The 19,592-nt window shown below is 36.8% G+C and overlaps 1 protein-coding gene across 6 annotated transcripts in view; it reads left to right on the forward strand.

Moving 5' to 3' along the window:
* The window catches only part of PLD1 (phospholipase D1), a 206,701-nt gene that overhangs the window by 161,822 nt on the left and 25,287 nt on the right, over positions 1 to 19,592 (forward strand). For all 6 annotated transcript variants that reach the window (XM_060640746.3, XM_060640749.3, XM_060640747.3 and 3 more), the window contains 2 exons: positions 1,591 to 1,704; positions 3,953 to 4,002. In XM_060640746.3, the coding sequence (XP_060496729.2) occupies positions 1,591 to 1,704; positions 3,953 to 4,002 (164 nt within the window). The remainder of the gene's footprint in view (positions 1 to 1,590; positions 1,705 to 3,952; positions 4,003 to 19,592) is intronic.

The raw sequence follows: 19,592 nt of genomic DNA on the forward strand, positions 1-19,592 counted from the left end.
CAAAAAGGCTGAATAGACAAAAGCTGAATAGACATCTGTGCCGTGTGCCTTGGGAGTCCAGAGGCAGGAGCAAACCAGCTTTGACTGGAAGATTCAGGATGACTTGACCAAGGAAAGTGCCTTTTAGCTGCCTTGGAGGGAGAAGTGGGATTCTGTGGGCAGAAAGGGTATTCCTGACTCAGAAAACGGATGAGCCAACCTTCCTTAGTAGGGAGGTGCACCTCTGAGCAAAGGGCAGTGGTCTGGCACTGGACAATGGGTCTGTGAGGATCCAATGGAAGGCGATTCTGGAAAGGCAGTTGAGGCCAGATAGTGTCAGTTTTTAACTGTCTGGTTTAACTCATTTGGACTTTTAAAAGCTGGTGATGGGGGAAATGGCTTAGGTATGTTTTCTGTTGTTTCCCACTATCTCATTTACCATTTAAGGCTGTGAGCCTCTTACCCTTATCAGGCAGAGAGCTTGAGGAGTTTACATTCTTTAAAATTCATTTTTTCCAACTCAAACTATGTTTGCCATCTAGTGATTAATCCGTGCCATTGCAACAACCTACTTGTGATGCCTTGGTCCTCAGTGCTGCGGTTAAGCTCAGGGGCCCACAGACTCCATTGTGTTGGCTATCACTTCTGCCCTGAACTTCACCTTCCACGGGCATACAATACATACATTGGTGTTTGGAGACATTGTAATGACATCCGACCCCTCAAAGAGTAGTAGTAATACTCACATGAAAGAAAAATGTAGTTGTTTTGAAGAAAATGAACCTTGGAAATTAAGTATTAAGAGAAGTTTAAACAGCAGCACCTTTGTGTGAATATGGATGTCTCAGATCTATGGACAAGATTTTTCGACCACAACAGATACCACAATCATTTCCAGCTTCCACTTCTTCCTCTGTATCCCATAAATGGAGGCAAGGACTTTAACGGCTTTGCCTCCAAATAGTGATACCTGTTTGAACATGATTCTCCAAATTTTGTACTTTCTGAATGGAGTCTAAGTAGCCCCACTTCCTTCTTTTATTTGTTACATTATGGAGTAGCAAAGGCTACTGAAAGACTATTCTTTCAAAGGCTGGCCTCAAATCAGTTGGAACAGTCGGCCAAGAAATGATGCGTTATATATGCAGAGGATTTAAAATCATCAGTCACTCAGGATTCTTGAAGGGCGCAGGATAACATTTTGCAGCAGAGCCAGTTTTCAGAGCTGAATCAGAGTTTCTAAGCAATAATGACACGACTTGTCATACATAAAATTATTACGATGATATCTTTTTCAAAACTTTGTTGCAAGCCCCACCCCACCTTCCGTGGGTCCACACATGGGTTGCTTTCAGTGGATTTTGTCCTAGGAAAAATTATGCTTTAGAAAGAGTAGACTTCCCACTCTACTGCCAAGTTCAGCTGATTTTTTTGGGTTGTTATGAATTGTTACCTGGATAACAGCTTCTGGCCTCCAATCCAACGGCACCTTCCAAGCCCCGAAATGTGATAGAATGTATTGTAGGAAGCCATTAGCTCAGTCTCTAAAACCATGTGAACTGCCTAGCTATATCATTTTTTGGTGAATCGCTCTGCATCTGACTTTTGTAGGGAAAACCAGAGATACCGGGTGTATGTTGTGATACCGCTGCTGCCAGGATTTGAAGGAGACATTTCAACGGGTGGAGGAAATGCTCTGCAGGCAATAATGCACTTCAACTACAGGTGCCAAAGTTCTAAAGTCGTCTGTTTTCAGCTTTCTATCAGTCACGCGTGTAAGCTGGTGAAAGGAATGGAAATATTTCCCCACATCTATTCAGGGAGTGTTGAACAGATGAACACTTTATTTTACTTTTGAATCTTGGCCTGTTTACTAGTTGATAAAATTCAAATAGAGCCTAAAATCATAAATGGCAGGCCTGGGACACATGGCGAATATAAAAAGAACTAAAATATAAAGCTGTCTTTTATACTCATTGCCTATACACAAGACGTACATATACATAGATCTTATAAATGGAGACAAAGACTTTATATATATATATATATATACATATATATATATGTATTATATATGTATAGGCATATGTATAATATTGATTTAAAAATTATCTTTAAGCCACCAGAGAGTTATTGAGCTTTCCATATTATTTGAAGAAAAAAATTAAATTTCCATGTGTTTGTTTATGGTTCTTTAGGTAGCAAGTTTTTTCACCAAGCTTGGGAATGGTAGACTTTGACAGAAAATGAAGTATGAAGGTTCTTTCCTATCTTCTGGAATTTTAATTCTATTTTCTCTACCACATCTTTGTTAAACTTTTAAGGAAAGTATTAAATCCTATTCTCGATATTCTAAAAAGCAGAATTGCCATATTCACTTGAAAAAGACCTGTGAAGCTTCAGACTTGGCCAGTAGAGCGATATGAAGAGGGTTAAGAGGTATGTCTGGTGAGCAGACAGAGAGGTAGTATAGAAAGTGATGGGAAGGCACCCCTAACATTCTGTCTTGGTCACGTAGCTGGAAAAGAGAATGGGAGTGAAGAGGTAAGTGAACAGGCCTGGGCATGAATCCCAGCGCCCAGTTACAAGCTCTGGGACCTAAGATACAAAAGAACCCTGCTGAGCATCACAGTTGTATGAAGTCAAAGCAAGGACGGGAACCTGGATGTTTTCTTTTAATATCCCTTATTTTTCAGAACCACCTGTAATTTCCCACCTTTCTGATCAAACCTTTTTGTGAGGGAGGAGACAATGAGGCCTGGCTCAAAACCCCCAGTGTGTAAAGCAGATAAGGTCTCAGGAGCTTGGTCAAATTAGGGATAGGGGCTTACATGCCTTCCTGCTGCTCTCCCCCATAATACCCCCTGCAGGATCTGAGGGTCCTCTAGGCACAATTGTGGTCACCACTGTGGTGATTTTTTTTAATCCTCTTGTTTCTTACTGACTGAGTTATTTCTATCAACCAGGATTTCAAGTAAAGATTTTTTTTTGTTTCTTCTGGGGTAATTTTGCCTGGTTACAGTAAGAGAGAACTTTAACTATGCTTTGGGATATACACTTTGATTGAAGATTTGCCTATTTCTAATATTACCTGATTTATAACATGACAAACAAAGCTTTTCAAGTATTTAAGGCACTGACATAATGTTTAATTGGATTTTATCCACTTCATTTGCCATTCTAATATTAATTTTGGAATATTGTCAGTTGTAATTATTTTCTATGACTTTTCCTGGGTTTGAACCAGCTGAATGAAATAACATGCTTGGCTTTTGTTCATCAGCTAAAATTCTAACCTTTTATTATGCAAAAACATCTCTATTTGCTGGCATCATCTTTAAGAATATCAGTATTTCCCAGGGATAACTATATTTTTAATTACTTCTACAGAACAAGCAGATGGAGCATAGAATTTTTTGTTTTGTCAGTCTTTATAATTCATTGACTATTAGAGTTGTGAAAAACAAAGTCATTAGCGGAGTCAGTTATCTGCAACTATATTTTTCACTTTCAAGGCATTTGCCGACTTTGCAGAGACAGCCAAGGTGTATAGTTTCTTTAACTCAGAAATTATTCTGCTAAGTGTTTGCCCTTTTTACCTCTGAAAGTAACGTGAGTCTGTAAGTGTTCTCATCTATTGAGTTATTCTAAATTTATCTTAGCTGTCACCAAATTTTCTAAGAGAGAAAGTTCATTCATAGCCCATCTTTTGAAAATAGAATCTCTTTCTGAAATCTAATGTCAGTTTTATGACTTTTCCATTTACTTGCCTCAAAACAACCTGTCCCAGCAGTACCATTACAAAAGTGATATCCAGGTGGTTTTATAGCTTCCGAAAAGTCCATGTAGCATCTTCTCTTAAAAGCACTCGTTCTGTTTTTGCTTGGGTTAGGACTATACTTCACAGATACTGCAGTTGGGATTGGTTCCTTTGAAACCTCTGTAATTATTTCTTTCCTTTCCATGTGTTCAGAACCATGTGCAGAGGAGAAAATTCCATCCTTGGGCAGTTAAAAGCAAAACGTAAGTAACAGCTTTTATTTTCCTCCACAGTTGTCTTTGGTGACATATCCATAATCATTGTGAAACTCTCTTCACAAGAGGTAGCACACAAACGTTTAACTGAGATCAATCACTTATTCTCGTTAAATTGTCCAAAGCAATGTTCAAATGAGGACATCACAACTTCAGATGCATAGATAATGAAAAATAAGAGTACTTTCATTATTTACTTTTATTTCTTTATAATAGTTATTTTGATAATAAGTGGGATTTATAAGGCACTTCACAAGGACCCTTCATGTATCTTCTTCTACGATCCTTCACCACAATCCTGGGAAGGAAGCAGGACAAGTGTCATTTCTGCTTTAAAGCTAAGGACACAGATGCTGCAAGGTCAACAGGTATTCATGCGGCTGCTTGTTATACAGAGGTCCCCGGGTTGTCACAACAGTCTTATATTTAGGGAAGAAAACCAATTCTATTTATTTTATTTTGCCACCATACACTGACTAAACCTTTGAAGGTATTGTACTAGAGGCAAATAAATCAGAAAAAAAGCTCACAGTAATACCTTTCACTTGTACAGTTCTTCACATTTTCAAAGGCACTTTCTCAGATATCTTTATTATTTTATTTTATTTTATTTTATTTTATTTTATTTTATTTTATTTTATTTATTTTATTTTATTTATTTTGAGTGAGAGAAAGAGAAAGCGAGCAGGGGATGGGCAGAGGGAGAGGAAGAGAGAGAGAATCTTAAGCAGGTTCCATGCCCAGCGTGGAGCCCGATGTGGGGCTCCATCTCACTACCATGAGATCATGATCTGAGCTGAAATCAAGAGTCTAATGTTTAACCAACTGAGTCACCTAGGCACCTAGATATCTTCTTATTCAACCCTTCTTTAAACTCCCACCTACCACATATTGTAACTGTGGGTTTACTTGTCTGTTTGTCCTGATGCTAGGTTTAGCACATAGTAGGTCCTCAATAGTCTTCTATATCTTGTACAGTAGGTACAGGAAGTCCCACAAAAGTTAAGCTAGAGTCAGAACCCAAATTGTCTGACTTCCAGTTCAGATGGGATACAGATTGTGAAAACTTGGAGGGCCACATTAAAAAGAACTAGACTTTATCCTGAAGAAGACAAGGTTGGTGGAAGCCTCTGCTTCCTGGAGTGAAACTATCAAGGTGGTGTTTTTATGGAAAGATTCACTTACTGTTGGTAAGAAAAGTAGAGAGAGACTGGTGGCAGGCATAAGATAATGGCACACTGGCAAAGGAAAGAAAGGTTACGTATGAGTACAGCTGGGAAAGAAGACTTGAGGGGATGTGGGAGTAGGAAAGTGAAAGGAGTATCAGATAATCCTGAGAGTTTCCACCAGCTGACATGGAGAATGGAGCTGCCACAGGGAGGTCTGCAAAAGTCATGAGGAGAAGTCACAATTATATGAGGCCTTGTGTTATGGCCTTCACATATGCTATAAACCTCAACTGAGGTTTTTGGAGATTTTATTTACATTGGTAACCTCCTAAATGGAGTGCGCTGGGTGATGTACCAGAATGTGGGGAGAAAATACTAGTCTTTCCATGTATGTATATTTTTCACTTAAAAATAAAGAATTGAAACATGAGCAGGAATGGCATAGTAAGGATCTCCAAAAATCCACTCCTTCAAAAAATCAACAAAAATACAGACAGAAATTGTTAAAATGAACTTTTCTTAGAGAGAGAGAGAGAGAGAGAGAGAGAATATGAGAATGAGGGAGAGTGCGAGTGGGCAGAGAGAGCAAGAATCCCAAGCAGGCTCTGTGCTCAGCACAGAGCCCTACACAGGGCTCTATCCCATGACCCTGGGATCATGACCCAAGCCAAAATCAAGATTAAAATGGTCAACCAACTGAGCCACCCAGGCACACCAAAATAAACTTTTTTAGAACTCTAGAAATTAACCAAAGTCTTATAACAATATGAGGAGTTTTTACTCAAGAAAAACAACACAATCTTGGTAAAAGCAGCAAGCTTTGTAGCCGTTTAATTTGCTATATACCCATCATCTTCTTCTCAGTTCCACAGTAGCCTTGAACATCAACTCCTGATCACTGTCAAAACTAGCAGCCTATCAGCCCCCAGAGGGAGGCATGGGTTTGAAGCTCCCATCCTCTGACAGTTCTCAGAAAATTGTCATAATTTGACCTATCTGACAGTTTAAAAGACTTTAAAACACCTAGTTTAATATTTGAATATTCTTTGAATATTCAAAGAACTAAAGGAAATAATATCCAAAGAACTAAAGAGAACTATAAAAACTGTATCTCCCCAAATAGAGAATATTTTCTTAAAAATAGAACTTTTTTATTAGAAAGTTTCCATAAAAGTTTTTAAAAAAACAGAAATAAATTCTGGAGTTGAAAAGTATAATAACCGAAATGAAATATATGTTAGAGAGGCTCAGTAGCAGATTGGAATAGGTAGAAAAATCAACAAACTTGAAGACAGATCAATTGAAATTATATAGCCTGAGGAACAGGAAGGAAAAAAGAATAAAGACAAATGAACAGAACCTTGGAGACCTGTGAAATGCTATCAGACATACCAACATATACATAATGGGAGTCCCAAAAGAAGAGGAGAGAAAAGTGTAGGTAGAATATTTAAAGAAATAATGACTGAAAACTTCCTAAATGTAATGGAAAATATGAATCTACACATCAAAGCTCAACAAAATCCAACAAGAATAAAGTGTTTCATACCAAAACACATCATAATCAAACTATCCAAAGACGAAGACAAAAAGAGAATCTTGAAAGCAGCAAGAGAGAAGCAAATCATCAAATACAAGGCATCCTCTATAAGATTAATAGGCAATTTATCATCAGAAACCATGGTGTTCTGAATGCACTGTGATGACATATTCAACATGCTGAAAGAAAAGACTATCAACCAAGAATTCTGTGTCCAGCAAAACATCCTTCAAAATGAAGGAGAGGTGGAAGTTAAGATGGCAGAGGAGTAGGGAGACACTGGGCTTTCCTGGTCCTTCAAACACAGCTGTATTGAGGTCAGGTTGCTTGGAACACCCAAGGAATTGATCTGCAGAGTGGTGGAAGGATCTCCACAGTTGGAGGGAGACAGCCTGGCAAGTGTGAGGAGTGTGGATGTGAATTGGGGGAGAGATAAACTCTAGTACTGTGAAAGGGAGGGAACCCTTTCTGTGGACAGATGAAAGGGAAAGAGAGAGGTGGTGAGAGAGTGCAGCATCGAGCTAGCATAAAAGGAGAACCTCTCTGGACCACTGACTGAGGAGTGAGAAGTACTGAGTGTCCCAGTTCTTTTTTTCCAAACAGCTTTTGGAACTCAGACTCTGAAGTTTTGGAAGTATATGACTTTCTCTGGAGTGGAACTTTGGCAAGTGTTGCTGGGGAGGAGGGACATGGCCCCTGAGTGCATAGCATGGTGTAGTGATCTCCAGGGTGCACTGGGAGAGAACAGTTCCCTTCCTGGAGTACTTTTGGAAGAGGGTTTATTGCCTCCCCAAAGACAAAAGACCCTGCAGGTGCTAGCCAAAGGCCTTTCATCAGCAGGATGGAGAAGCTCTACTCCAGAGGAGGGGAATGGATCTATGCTGTGCTGTATCCTTTAAGACTTTGGGTTTTGAGTCCCAGCCACATGCCAAAGAAAAAATGCAGGAAAGTTGTGGTGCTATAGTTTCTTACTTGTTTTTTGTCATTTACTTTTCTCTCTCCCTCTCTCTCTTTTTTTTTGAAATCAGCCTTTTTATTCTTTTCTTTTTCCTTCTTTTTTCTTCTGCTTTTTTTTGTTTGTTTCTTTTTCTTTGGAATCAGCCTTATAGTTTTTTGACTATTTTTTTTTCTTTTCTCGTTTTATGGGATTCCTTTCCTTTCCTTTCCTTTCCTTTCCTTTCCTTTCCTTTCCTTTCCTCTTCTCTTTTTATGGGATCAAGCTTCCCCACACACACACACACCCTTTTTTCCCCCCAGGGTTACATCAGTAAACAAATAAAAGCACACCTAGTTAAAGGTCCAAACACTCAACCACTGCCAAGTAAGGAGGAACTCTGTAGAGGACTAACCAGTGAGATAGAGCAGCCAAAATGCAACAACAGAGGGCACAAAGAATACAGCAGAAATGCTTTCTGAAGTTCCAGGCCCTGGACAGTGTATGACCCCTTAATATAGCAGTACTCTCAGGTACGGGAAACATAACAAGCTTTTAAAACATGCAAAAGACAGAAATGTAGCCAAAGTGACAAGATGGAGGAATTCTCCCCCAAAGAAAGGTCAAGAAGAAATCACAGCCAGGGACTTGCTCAAAACAGATGTAAACAATATATCTGAACAAGAATTTAGAACAACACTCATAAGACTACTAGCTGGCCTTTAAAAAAGCATAAAAGACACCAGAGAAACCCTTGCTGTAGAGATCAAAGATTTAAGAACCCATCAGTACAAACTTTAAAAATGCCATAACTGAGATGCAAAATAAACTAGATACAGTAACAGCAAGGACTGAAGAAGCAGAGGGGAAGAATAAGTGAAATATAAGATAAAATTATGGAAGATAATGAAGTTGAAAAAAATAGGAAATGGAAATTACTAGTCACAAGGGAAGACTTAGAAAAGTAAGTGATTCCATGAAATGAAACAATATCCATATCATAGGAGTTCCAGAAGAAGAAGAGCAAGAAAAAGGGGCAGCTGGTTTATTTGAAAAAATTATAACTAAGAACTTCCTTAATCTGGAGAAGGAAACGGGCATCCAAGTCCAAGAGGCACAGAGAACTCCCTTCAAAATCAACAAAAACAGGTCAACACCACAACATATCATGGTGAAACTGGCAAAATACAAAGCTAAAGAGAGGATCCTGAAAGGAGCTAGGGACAAAAGGTCCTTAACCTACAAGGTAGACACATAAAGTTAGTAGCAGACCAGTCCACTGAAATTTGGCAGGCCAGAGGGAGTGGCACAAGTATTCAGTGCACTGAATAGGAAAAATATGCAGCCACAAATCCTTTATCCAGCAAGGCTGTCATTCAGAATAGAAGGAAAGATAAAGCCTTTTCCAGACAAACAAAAACTAAAGGAGTTCGTGACCACTAAACCAGCTCTGCAAGAAATTTTAAGGGGGACTCTATGGTAACAAACAAACAAACAAACAAGACAAAAAGCAACAAAGACTAGAAAGGACCAGAGAACATCACCAGAAACATCACCTCTACAGGTAACAAAATGGCACTAAGTTCATATCTTTCAATAATCACTAAATATAAATGGACTAAATGATCCAATCAAAAGACATAGGGTATCATAATGGATAAAAAACAAGATCCACTACATACCGCCTACAGGAGACTCATTTTAGACCTAAAGACACCTGCAGATTGAAAGTAAGGGGAAGGAAACCATCTATCATGCTAATAGAGGTCAAAAGAAAGCCAGAGTACACATACTTATATCAGAAAACTAGATTTTAGAAAAAAACCATAACAAGAGATGAAGGAGGACATTATATCATAATTAAGGGGTCTTATCCATCAAGAAGATCTAACAATTGTAAATATTTATGCCCCCAACTTGATAGAACCCAAATATATAAATCAATTAATCACAACCATAAAGAAACTCATTGATAATACCATAATAATAAAAGACTTTAATATCTCACTTATAGCAAAGGACAGATCATCTAAGCAGAAAATCAACAAGGAAAATGGCTTTGAGTAATACACTGGACCAGATGGACTTAACAGATATATTTAGAACATTTCATCCTAAAGCAGCAGAATACACATTCTTGTCAAGTGCACATGAAACATTCTCTAGAATAGATAACCTAGTGGGTCACAAATCATCCCTCCACAGGTACAAAAAGACTGAGATTATACCATACATATTTTCAGATCACAACACTATGAAACTTGAAATCAACTACAAGAAAAAATTTGGAAAGCTCTCAAATACATGGAGGTTAAAGAACATCCTACTGAAGAATGAATGGGTTGACCAGGAAATTAAAGAAGAAATAAAAAATACATGGAAGCAAAGAAAAATGAAAACATGACAGTCCAAATCCTTTGGGATACAGCAAAGGCGGTCCTAAGAAAAAAATACGTTGCAATTCAGGCCTATGTCAAGAAGCCAGAAGGGTCCCAAATACACAACATAACCTTATACCTAAAGAAGATAGAAAAGGAGCAGCAAGTAAAACCCAAAGCCAGCAGAAGAGAAATAATAAAGATTAGAACAGAAGTAAATGATATAGAAACAAACAAACAAAAAAACAACAGTAAAATGATCAATCTAAAAGCTAGTTTTTTGAAAAAATAAACAAAATTGATAAACCCCTAGCCATACTTCTCAAGAAGAAAAGAGAGAAGACCCAAATCAATAAAATCATGAAAGAAAGAGGAGAGATCACAACCAACACCACAGACATGCAAACAATTGTAAGAGAATACTATGAAAAATTATATGCCAACAAACTGGACAATCTGGAAGAGTGGAAAAATTCCTAGAAACTCACACACTACCAAAACTCAGACAGGAAGAAACAGAAATCGCAACAGGCCATACCAGCAAAGAATTAAATCATTTATCAAAAATCTCCCCAACAAATAAGATTCCTGGGCCAGATGGCTTCCCAGAGGAATTCTACCAGACATTTAACGAAGAGTTAATACCTATTCTTCTCAAACTATTCCAAAAAATAGAAATGGAAGGAAACCTTCCAAACTTATTCTATGAAGCCAGCATTACCTTGATTCCCAAACCAGACAAAGACCCCACTAAAAAGGAGAATTACAGGTCAATATCCCTAATGAACCTGGATGTTAAAATTCTCAACAAGATACTAGCAAATTGAATTCAACTATGCATTAAAAAAATTACCATGATCAAGTAGAATTTATTCCTGGGTTATAGGACTGGTTCAATATTTGCAAATCAATCAATGTGATACACCACATTAATAAAAGAAAAGATAAGAACCATATTGTCCTCAATAGATGCAGAAAAATCATTTGACAAAACACAGCATTTTTTTCTTGATTAAAGCCCTCAAGAAAGTAGGTATAGAATAAACATACATCAACATCATAAAAACCATACATGAAAAACCCACAGTCATATCATCCTCAATGGGGAAAAACTGAGAGCTTTTCCCCTAAGGTCAGGAACACGACAGGGAGGTCCACTGTCACCATTATTGTTGAACATAGTACTGGAAGTCCTAGCCTCAGCAATCAGACAACAGAAAAGAAATACAAGGCACACAAATTGGCAAAGAAGTCAAACTTTCACTCTTCGCAGATGACATGATACTCTACACAGAAAACCTGAAAGACCACCAAAATACTGTTAGAACTGATACCTGAATTCAGGAGTCACAGGATATAAGGTCAACATACCCAAATGGGTTGCATTTCTATATACCGATAATAAAGCAGCAGAAAGAGAATTAAGGAATCTATCCCATTTATGGTTTCACCAAAGACCATAAGATACATAGGAATAAACCTAACCAAAGAGGTAACAGATAAGATGTATGCTGAAAACTATAGAAAACTATGGACTCCATCATCAACTTATGAATGGATAAAGAAGATGTGGTATATATGTATATAAAATAGAATATAAAAGAATGAAATCTTGCCATTTGCAATCACATTGATGGAACTAGAGTGTATGATGCTAAGCGAAATAAGTCAGTCAGAGAAAGACCAATACCATTGGATTTCACTCATATATGGAATTTTAATTAACAAGAGACAAGCAAAGAAAAAGAGAGGGGTGGGGCGCAAATCAAGAAATAGACTCTTAACTATAGAGAACAAACTGATGGTCACCAGAGAGGAGGTTGGTGGGAGTATTGATGAAATAGGTGATGGGGATTAAAGAGTGCAATTTGTACACTTGAAGCTAATATTACACCATATGCTAACTAACTGGAATTTAAATAAAAGCTTTAAAAACAATGGCACAGGCTCTTTGGAAAGCAAATTAGTAGTTCCTTATAAATTAAACATAGAGTTACCATGTAACCCAGCAATTCTGCTCCATAGTATATCCTGAAGAGAACTGAAAACATATGTCCACATAAAAACTTGTACGTGAACCTTTATAGTAACATTATTCATAATAGTGAAAAAGTTGAAATTACCCAAATATCCGTTAACCAACAAATGTAGAAACAGAATGTTTATATCCATACAATGGAATATTATTTATATATAAAGAGAAATGGACTGATACAGGGTACAACATGGATGAACCTTGAAAATGTTATGATAAATACAAAGAAGCCAGACACAAAAAGGCCACAATTGTATAATTCCATTTTTATGAAATGTTTTTAATAGGTAAATCTATAGAGTCAGGAAAGTAAATTAGTCATTGCTAGGGTATGGAGAGAGTGGAATGGGGAGTGACTCCTAATGGGGATGGCATTTCTTTTTGGTGTAATAAAAATATCTTACCCCCTCTCTGCCCCTTCCCCACTCATGCTCTGTGTCTCTCTGTCTCTCAATAGTAAATAAACATTTTTTAAAAAGTGCGGGGAGGTGCCTGGGTGTCACAGTCAGTTGGGCATCTGACTTCGGCTCAGGTCATGATCTTAGAGTTTGTGAGTTCAAGCCCCGCTCAGAGCCTGGAGCCTGTCTCAGATTCTGTGTCTCCCTCTCTCTCTGCCCCTCCCCCACTCATGCTCTGTGTCTCTCTGTCTCTCAATAATAAACGTTTTTAAAAAATGTCTTAGGGGCGCCTGGGTGGCTCAGTCGGTTAAGCATCTGACTTCGGCTCAGGTCATGATCTCGTAGTTTGTGAGTTCGAGCCCCGCATTGGGCTCTGTGCTGACGGCTCGGAGCCTGGAGCCTGCTTCTGCTTCTGTGTCTCCCTCTCTTTCTGCCCCTAACCCATTCGCATTCTGTCTTTGTCTCTCTCAAAAATAAATACACATTTAAAAAAAATTTTTTTTAAATGTCTTAAAATGAGATAGTGGTGGTGATTGTACAACTTTGTGAAGGTACTGAAAAAAAAAAACACTGAATGATATACTTTAAAGGAGTGATTGTATGGTATATGGATTTATAAATGATTTGGAAGCTTTGAAAATAATGAGTTAAGCTTTTAGTATATGATAAATTTAAATATATACTCTGTGTGTGTGTGTGTGTGTGTGTGTGTGTGCGCGTGTGTGTGTGTGTGTGTTGGCTCTTTCATAATTTTTCACTAATGATATGCTAGTCAACTCTCTGGAAATATGAGACATGTTTAGACATGGGGCATGTACATTACCAATAATAAATACTTTCAAAGTTGTATCTCATTGCATCTAGGACAGGGAAGATTTACTAGAGCATTATCCCTGTCTCTGCTTCTAATGGCTTAAAATGAAGATGATAATGAATGAATAAGTCTCTAAAAGAAATATTGCCAAAAACAAAATCAGGAAAGCCATTCAGTGCTGACAATGACTGGTAAAAAATGCAAAGGTGAAGTTATAGGAAAATAAAAAGTCAGAATAAGCCTATTATTTAGTTTCTCGACCATAAAAATGCCTGAGCTTATTATAAAGCATTCTTTTGGCTCTGGCCCCTTTTCCTGTCTTTGGCTATTCAGGGGAAAAATTGGATTTTAACACAAGAAGTAATTTCAATGCTAAGCCCTCTTATGAAAAGATTTCCAAGTACCCTGGGAACAAGTCAAAATCAGGCATCTCAGTGGGAAAAATGTTCACACTCTAAACATAAAGAACAGATTAATTACATAACGCCCCTTTCTGAGGCACAATGTTGTATTGTTCGTTTTGTTTTCGTAAATGTGTAGTGGGTTTTAAATACATGAACTAGCTAATCTCTAACTGTATAGATAACTGTAGTTCTGTACTGTTTCAATTCTTTAGAAATAACAAAACTGCTATGAATATGTTAAAATTCCTGAAAAGAAAACCAGCAGCTATTAGTGTACTATAATCAACATATATACCAATCTTCAGGGATTTAGTGTTTAATTTAAAGAATTTCTTTATCATTTTTATAATTTTTCTGTATTCTGGCATGTCAGCAGCCAATTTAGTATAATTTAACACAAGGTCTAGAGGTTTTCAGTCAGGATTAGAAGTATGCCTGTATGAAGTGCTACTTTTTAAAAAAATGTATTTATTAATTTTGAGACAGAGAGTGGGGAAGGGTCACAGAGAGAGGGAGAAAGAGAGAATCCTGAGCAGGCTCCATGCTAATAGCCCAAAGCCCAATGCGGGGCTCAAATTCACAAAAGTCATGAGATCGTGACTGAGCCAAAGTCCAGTGCTTAACTGATTGAGCCACCCAGGAGCCCCACAAGAACTACAGCTTTTTAAGTAGCAAAAGCCTGTAACAACTCTTGAAATCCTTTCACAAAACTTTCTCACAAACATCAAGAGTCTGTTGTATTGAATTCCCATCTTTTGATGGTACATCTATAAACCAAACTTCCTAACAGATATGTCCTAGGGGTCTATATAAAACCTCCAGATCCTCACATACCTCCGTGGCATATAATTTGGAAATCTCCTGATACTTTTCTATTAATGGCTTTATATTAATGCTTCTACATGCCCCAGGCTTTCTCATACTTTCTTCAAAAGGTACTTGTTTCCTCAGAATATCCCCACACTTCAAGTAAACATTGTGAACTCCCCTGTCGTGCGAGCAGGGGAGAGGGGCAGAGAGAAAGAATCTTAAGCAGGCTATGCACTCAGTGCAGAGCCCAACGTGGGGCTCGATCCTACAACCCTGGGATAATGACCTGAGCCAAAATCAAGAGTCAGAGGCTTAGCTGACTGAGCCACCCAAGTGTCCCAAGCCAGTTTTCTTTATAGAACACAGTACTGACCAAAATAGCTTTTTCTTTTTTTCACATAGCATGTATGGTGAGATAATTCACATATTAGATGGGTGCCCCCACTTTACCTGACAGGCTACACTGTATTAATCTAAAATGTCCTAGGCTCCTGGGTGGCTCACTTGGTTAAGCGGCCAACTCTTGATTTTGGCTCAGGTCATGATCTTACAGTTCATGGGTTTGAGTCCCACGTCGGGCTCTGTGCTGACAGTGTGAACCCTGCTTGGGATTCTGTTTCTCTCCCTCTCTGCCGCTGCCCTGCTCATGCCCTCTCTCTCTTTCTCTCTCGAAATAAATAAATAAACTTAGAAAAACATAAAATGTCCACTTTCTGGCTAGGACCCTTATCTTTCCTTTTGGGTTCTGTTACTGGTCCTAACCTTTAGTTTTTTTTATTCCATGAGAGGCATTTTTTGCAAAGAAACAAAGTTTTTATCACTTCACAGGAGTTATTTCATAGGCAAGGAAGAATGGAAAGTAGTATGGATCGTGGGCTGCAAGGCTGTCCTGCTAATTGATACATTGCAGATACTCTCCAGCCTTGCTATGGAATGACACAAATCTGCGCCTTCAAAAATTCCATTTATTGGGGCGCCTGGGTGGCTCAGTTGGTTAAGCATCCGACTTCAGCTCAGGTCACGATCTTGCGGTCCGTGAGTTTGAGCCCCGCGTCGGGCTCTGGGCTGATGGCTCAGAGCCTGGAGCCTGCTTCCAATTCTGTGTCTCCCTCTCTCCCTGACCCTCCCCCGTTCATGCTCTGTCTCTCAAGTAAATAAACGTTAAAAAAAAAAATTCCATTTATTACATGTCTTAAACCTTCAGGCTGCTAAGCTAGTCAGTATCGCTAATCTTTTTAAAAAATTATTTTAAAATAATTTCAGACTTACAGAAGGCCTTCTAGAACTGCCGTATACCCTTCATCCTGATTACCCAAATGTTAACCTTTTACCTTCTTTGTTTTGTCATTCTTTGATAATAGTTAGATTCGTAGACAGATGGGTTTTTCTCTTAAGAACATTTCTTATTATATATATATGTATATATATATATGTGTGTGTATATATATATATATAATAAAATATGATATGATACCATATCATATATATCTTAGGATATATAAGTTGCAGCTATAATGCCCATTTACCCCTAAATACTTGAGTATGTGTTTCTGAAAAGAAAAAAAAAGGCATTAAAAAAAGCAGGTAGAATTCCATTATCAAATTAATGAAATTAACATTGATATAATATTATTATCTTATTTGTACACCTTATTGAAATTTTGCCAATTGAATTACTGGTGTCCTTTATAGCAAAAATGTATGTATTTATGTATTTATTTATGTATTTGCATTGGTATGGACTTATGGATTCTTATTTTATTTAGTGAATATAATTTTGATGCCCAGCTTGCACAGGTTTGGCCAGTGAGTACCTTTATAAGCTGGCTCATCTGTGCTTTTGATATGTTCCCATCAGCCTTTTTTTCTTGGTGGCACAAGAAGAGTTCTATACTCTTCTTGTATATTCCCAGAATTAGCCCTAGAATCAGCCATTCCTCCAAGAAACCTAGATTCTTCTAGTGGAAAGTGACATTTAGAAACCAAAATCCTGGTGCTAGAAATGATCATTGCTACCGGGATGTCATTGCTTTAAGACCTATGGTATACACATTACCTATCTATCACCCATAAATATATCTGTTTGTCCATCTGTCTGTCTCCACGCTAAGTCTTCCAGTTCCAGTCCCACACCACAGAGTTCTTTCTGGATATCTCTCTTTCTATTTTTAAAACTCCTTTCTCTCACAGTGAGAAACCTGGCTCCTTTTATCTACAATGTATATATTTCCTCAATCCTATGATACACAGAAAATAGTTTTAGAATTGCTAGCCCATACTACTATGAAAAATGAATCTATTCCCCAAAATTCAATATTTGTTTATAGTTCTTTTTGTCTTTAGCCTAATGGTATATACTCAAATGTTAGTGTTCAAAATTTACTTGGATTATATTATTAATTTGAAATACAGTTAGATTCATTTGCTTTAGTCTGTTCTATTTTGGAGGTTTTTTTTCTATATTTTTCTTGATTTTTTTGAGTGTGTGCAATATACTTCCAATAATCAGAACCATAAAAATGACATACTAAGATAAATATCACTTCCCTATACTTTGTGTCAGTTTCCTCCCCACCCATCTTCTCTACCCTATTTCCCTTACATCTGCTATCTGTAGCCAATTTTGTCAGTTTCTAGAATATTCTTACAGTGTTTCTTTTTGTACAAATGAGCAGATATAATGCATATATTCTTACTTTTCCCATATCAATTCATGGAACTCTTCATTTATTTTGACATCTGCATGGTCTTCCACGTATAGATTTGCCATAGTCGTTCAATCATTCCCCTCTGGGTGGACATTTAGATTGTGAATGTTTCAGTTACAGTTATGCAATGAATAACCTTGTCCATATATATTCTTATTTGTTGGAAGTGTATATTTACAGTAAATTTCTAGGGTGGGATTGCTAATCCTAAGTGAAATAAGTCAGTCAGAGAAAAACAAATGCCCATATGATCTCACTCATAGGTGGAATTTAAGAAATAAAACAAATGAGCAAAGGAAAAAAAAGAGCAACAAACCAAGAAACAGACTCTTAACTATAGAGAACAAACTGATGGTTACCAAAGAGGAGGCGGATAGGAGGATGGGTAAAATATGTGATGGGGATTAAAGAGTACACTTTATCATGATGGAAAAATAAATAAAATAAAATAATTTTTAAAATATACTTTTTATTAAATATTGCCAAATCCTCCCCCCCCCCCACCAATTTGTATCAATTTGGTTTCGCACCACCAGTATATGAGAGAACCTGCTTCAACCCAGTCTCACTGACAGAATGTGTTGTTTTTTGCCAATACCATAGGTAAGAAATGGTTTCTCAGCATAGTTTTGTATTTCTGTTATGAGTGAGGAAGAATATCTTTTCAAATGTATCTTTTTGTGTGTGTGAATTGTCTGTTTATGTCTTTTGCACATTTTTTCCATCAAGATTTTGATCTTTTTATCCCTTAAGTTATTAAGAGTTCATTATAGGTTTGGACTTCTTAGCTCTTTATCTGTGATATATACTTACTGCAAATACCTTCTCCTGCTTTGTCACTTGTTTTTTGTTTTTTTGTTTTTTTTTTTTTTTTTTTGTGGTGTTTTGTGTCATGTGTTTGTTTTTTTAAATTTAGCCAAAGTTATTGATGTTTTTCTTTTATTGTCTCTAGATAGTTATAAGACTTCTTTACACTCAGGTTATATAAGAATTCACTCTGTTTTCTTCTAACACTTGTATCGTTTCATATGCTTGCATTTCTATTTCTGGCCCATTTGGGGTTTATTCTTGTGATTGGTATGAGGTATGTATATAATTTTTCTTTTTCAAAGAGCTATGCAATGATACTAGACTTTTTATTTATAAGCTATGGATCTTTATGTAAAAGTCTTTATCATTTGAGATGCCACCTTTTATCATACACAAAAATTTTTGTATGTGTTTTTGTATGTGCTTTCTATTGAATTCAGTGGTTTTAATTGTCTTTTCATATGCTGGTGCAGCATTGTTTTAATTATACAGATTTTATAGTATGTTAATATCAGATAGTGTTAATGCCCCCTCATAGTTTTTCTTTTCCAGCTGTTATCATAGCCATTCTTGGGTGTTTCTTTTTCTATATGAATTATAATATTAAGTTTGCTAGGTCCATAAAAACAGGTTGGTATTTCTACTGAGATTATGTTAAATTTATAACTTAAGATGTAGAGAGTTGGCATCTTTTTAATGTTGAATTGTTCTATCCCAGAACAAGGGTGTCTTTATTTGCTCAAATCTATTCTTATGTCTTTTGATAGTGTTTTAATTTTTTCTTCATAAAGATTTCAGACACCTGATGATAAGCTTATTGTTTATCTTTGTGTTTTATCTTTTTTCCTGCCATTGTAAGCAACAGTTTCTCTGATTTTTATCCTCTAAATGGTCATTGTTTGTGTGTATGAAGGCTGTTGATTTCTATATGTTAATTTATATCCTATTGTCATATTTAATTTTTTTATCATTTGAGATATTTTTATCATTGATTCCTCAGGTATACTATCATATTATCTGGAAATGGAGATGGTTATACTTATGTGACTTTTCTTATCTAAATACATTAGCTGATACCTCCAAGGCAATGTTAAATAGTATTGAAAATATTATACACATGCACACATATTATATGTGTATAATATATATATTATAATATATATAATATTATATAATAATATATATTATATTATATATTATATAGTTTTAAGCATGTTAAGAAAGGATTCATTTTCTGTTTTCTTCATTATTTTTATCCAGAATGGGTGCTGAATTGTGTAAAAAGCTCTTCAGCATCTGTTATAATAATCGTATGATTTTTCTCCCCAGATTGATCAATATCATGTTTTATATTAATGGATGTCCTCATACTGAGCAGACTTGCACCACTGGAATGCATCTCACTTTGGCATGGTGTATCATTTTCTGAATGTGTACCACTAGTGTTAAATCCATAAATGCCAAAGCTCTGCAACAGTGTCATTCAGAGAATGATATTCCCCAAAAACCAAAACAAAACCCCCCAAAAGAATGATATCCCCTAAGGCACTTATTGGATTATAGATTTCTACTGACTCA

Source organism: Panthera onca, chromosome C2 (assembly GCF_046562875.1).
Source record: "Panthera onca isolate mPanOnc1 chromosome C2, mPanOnc1 haplotype 2, whole genome shotgun sequence".
NCBI classification, from domain to species: Eukaryota; Metazoa; Chordata; class Mammalia; order Carnivora; family Felidae; genus Panthera; species Panthera onca.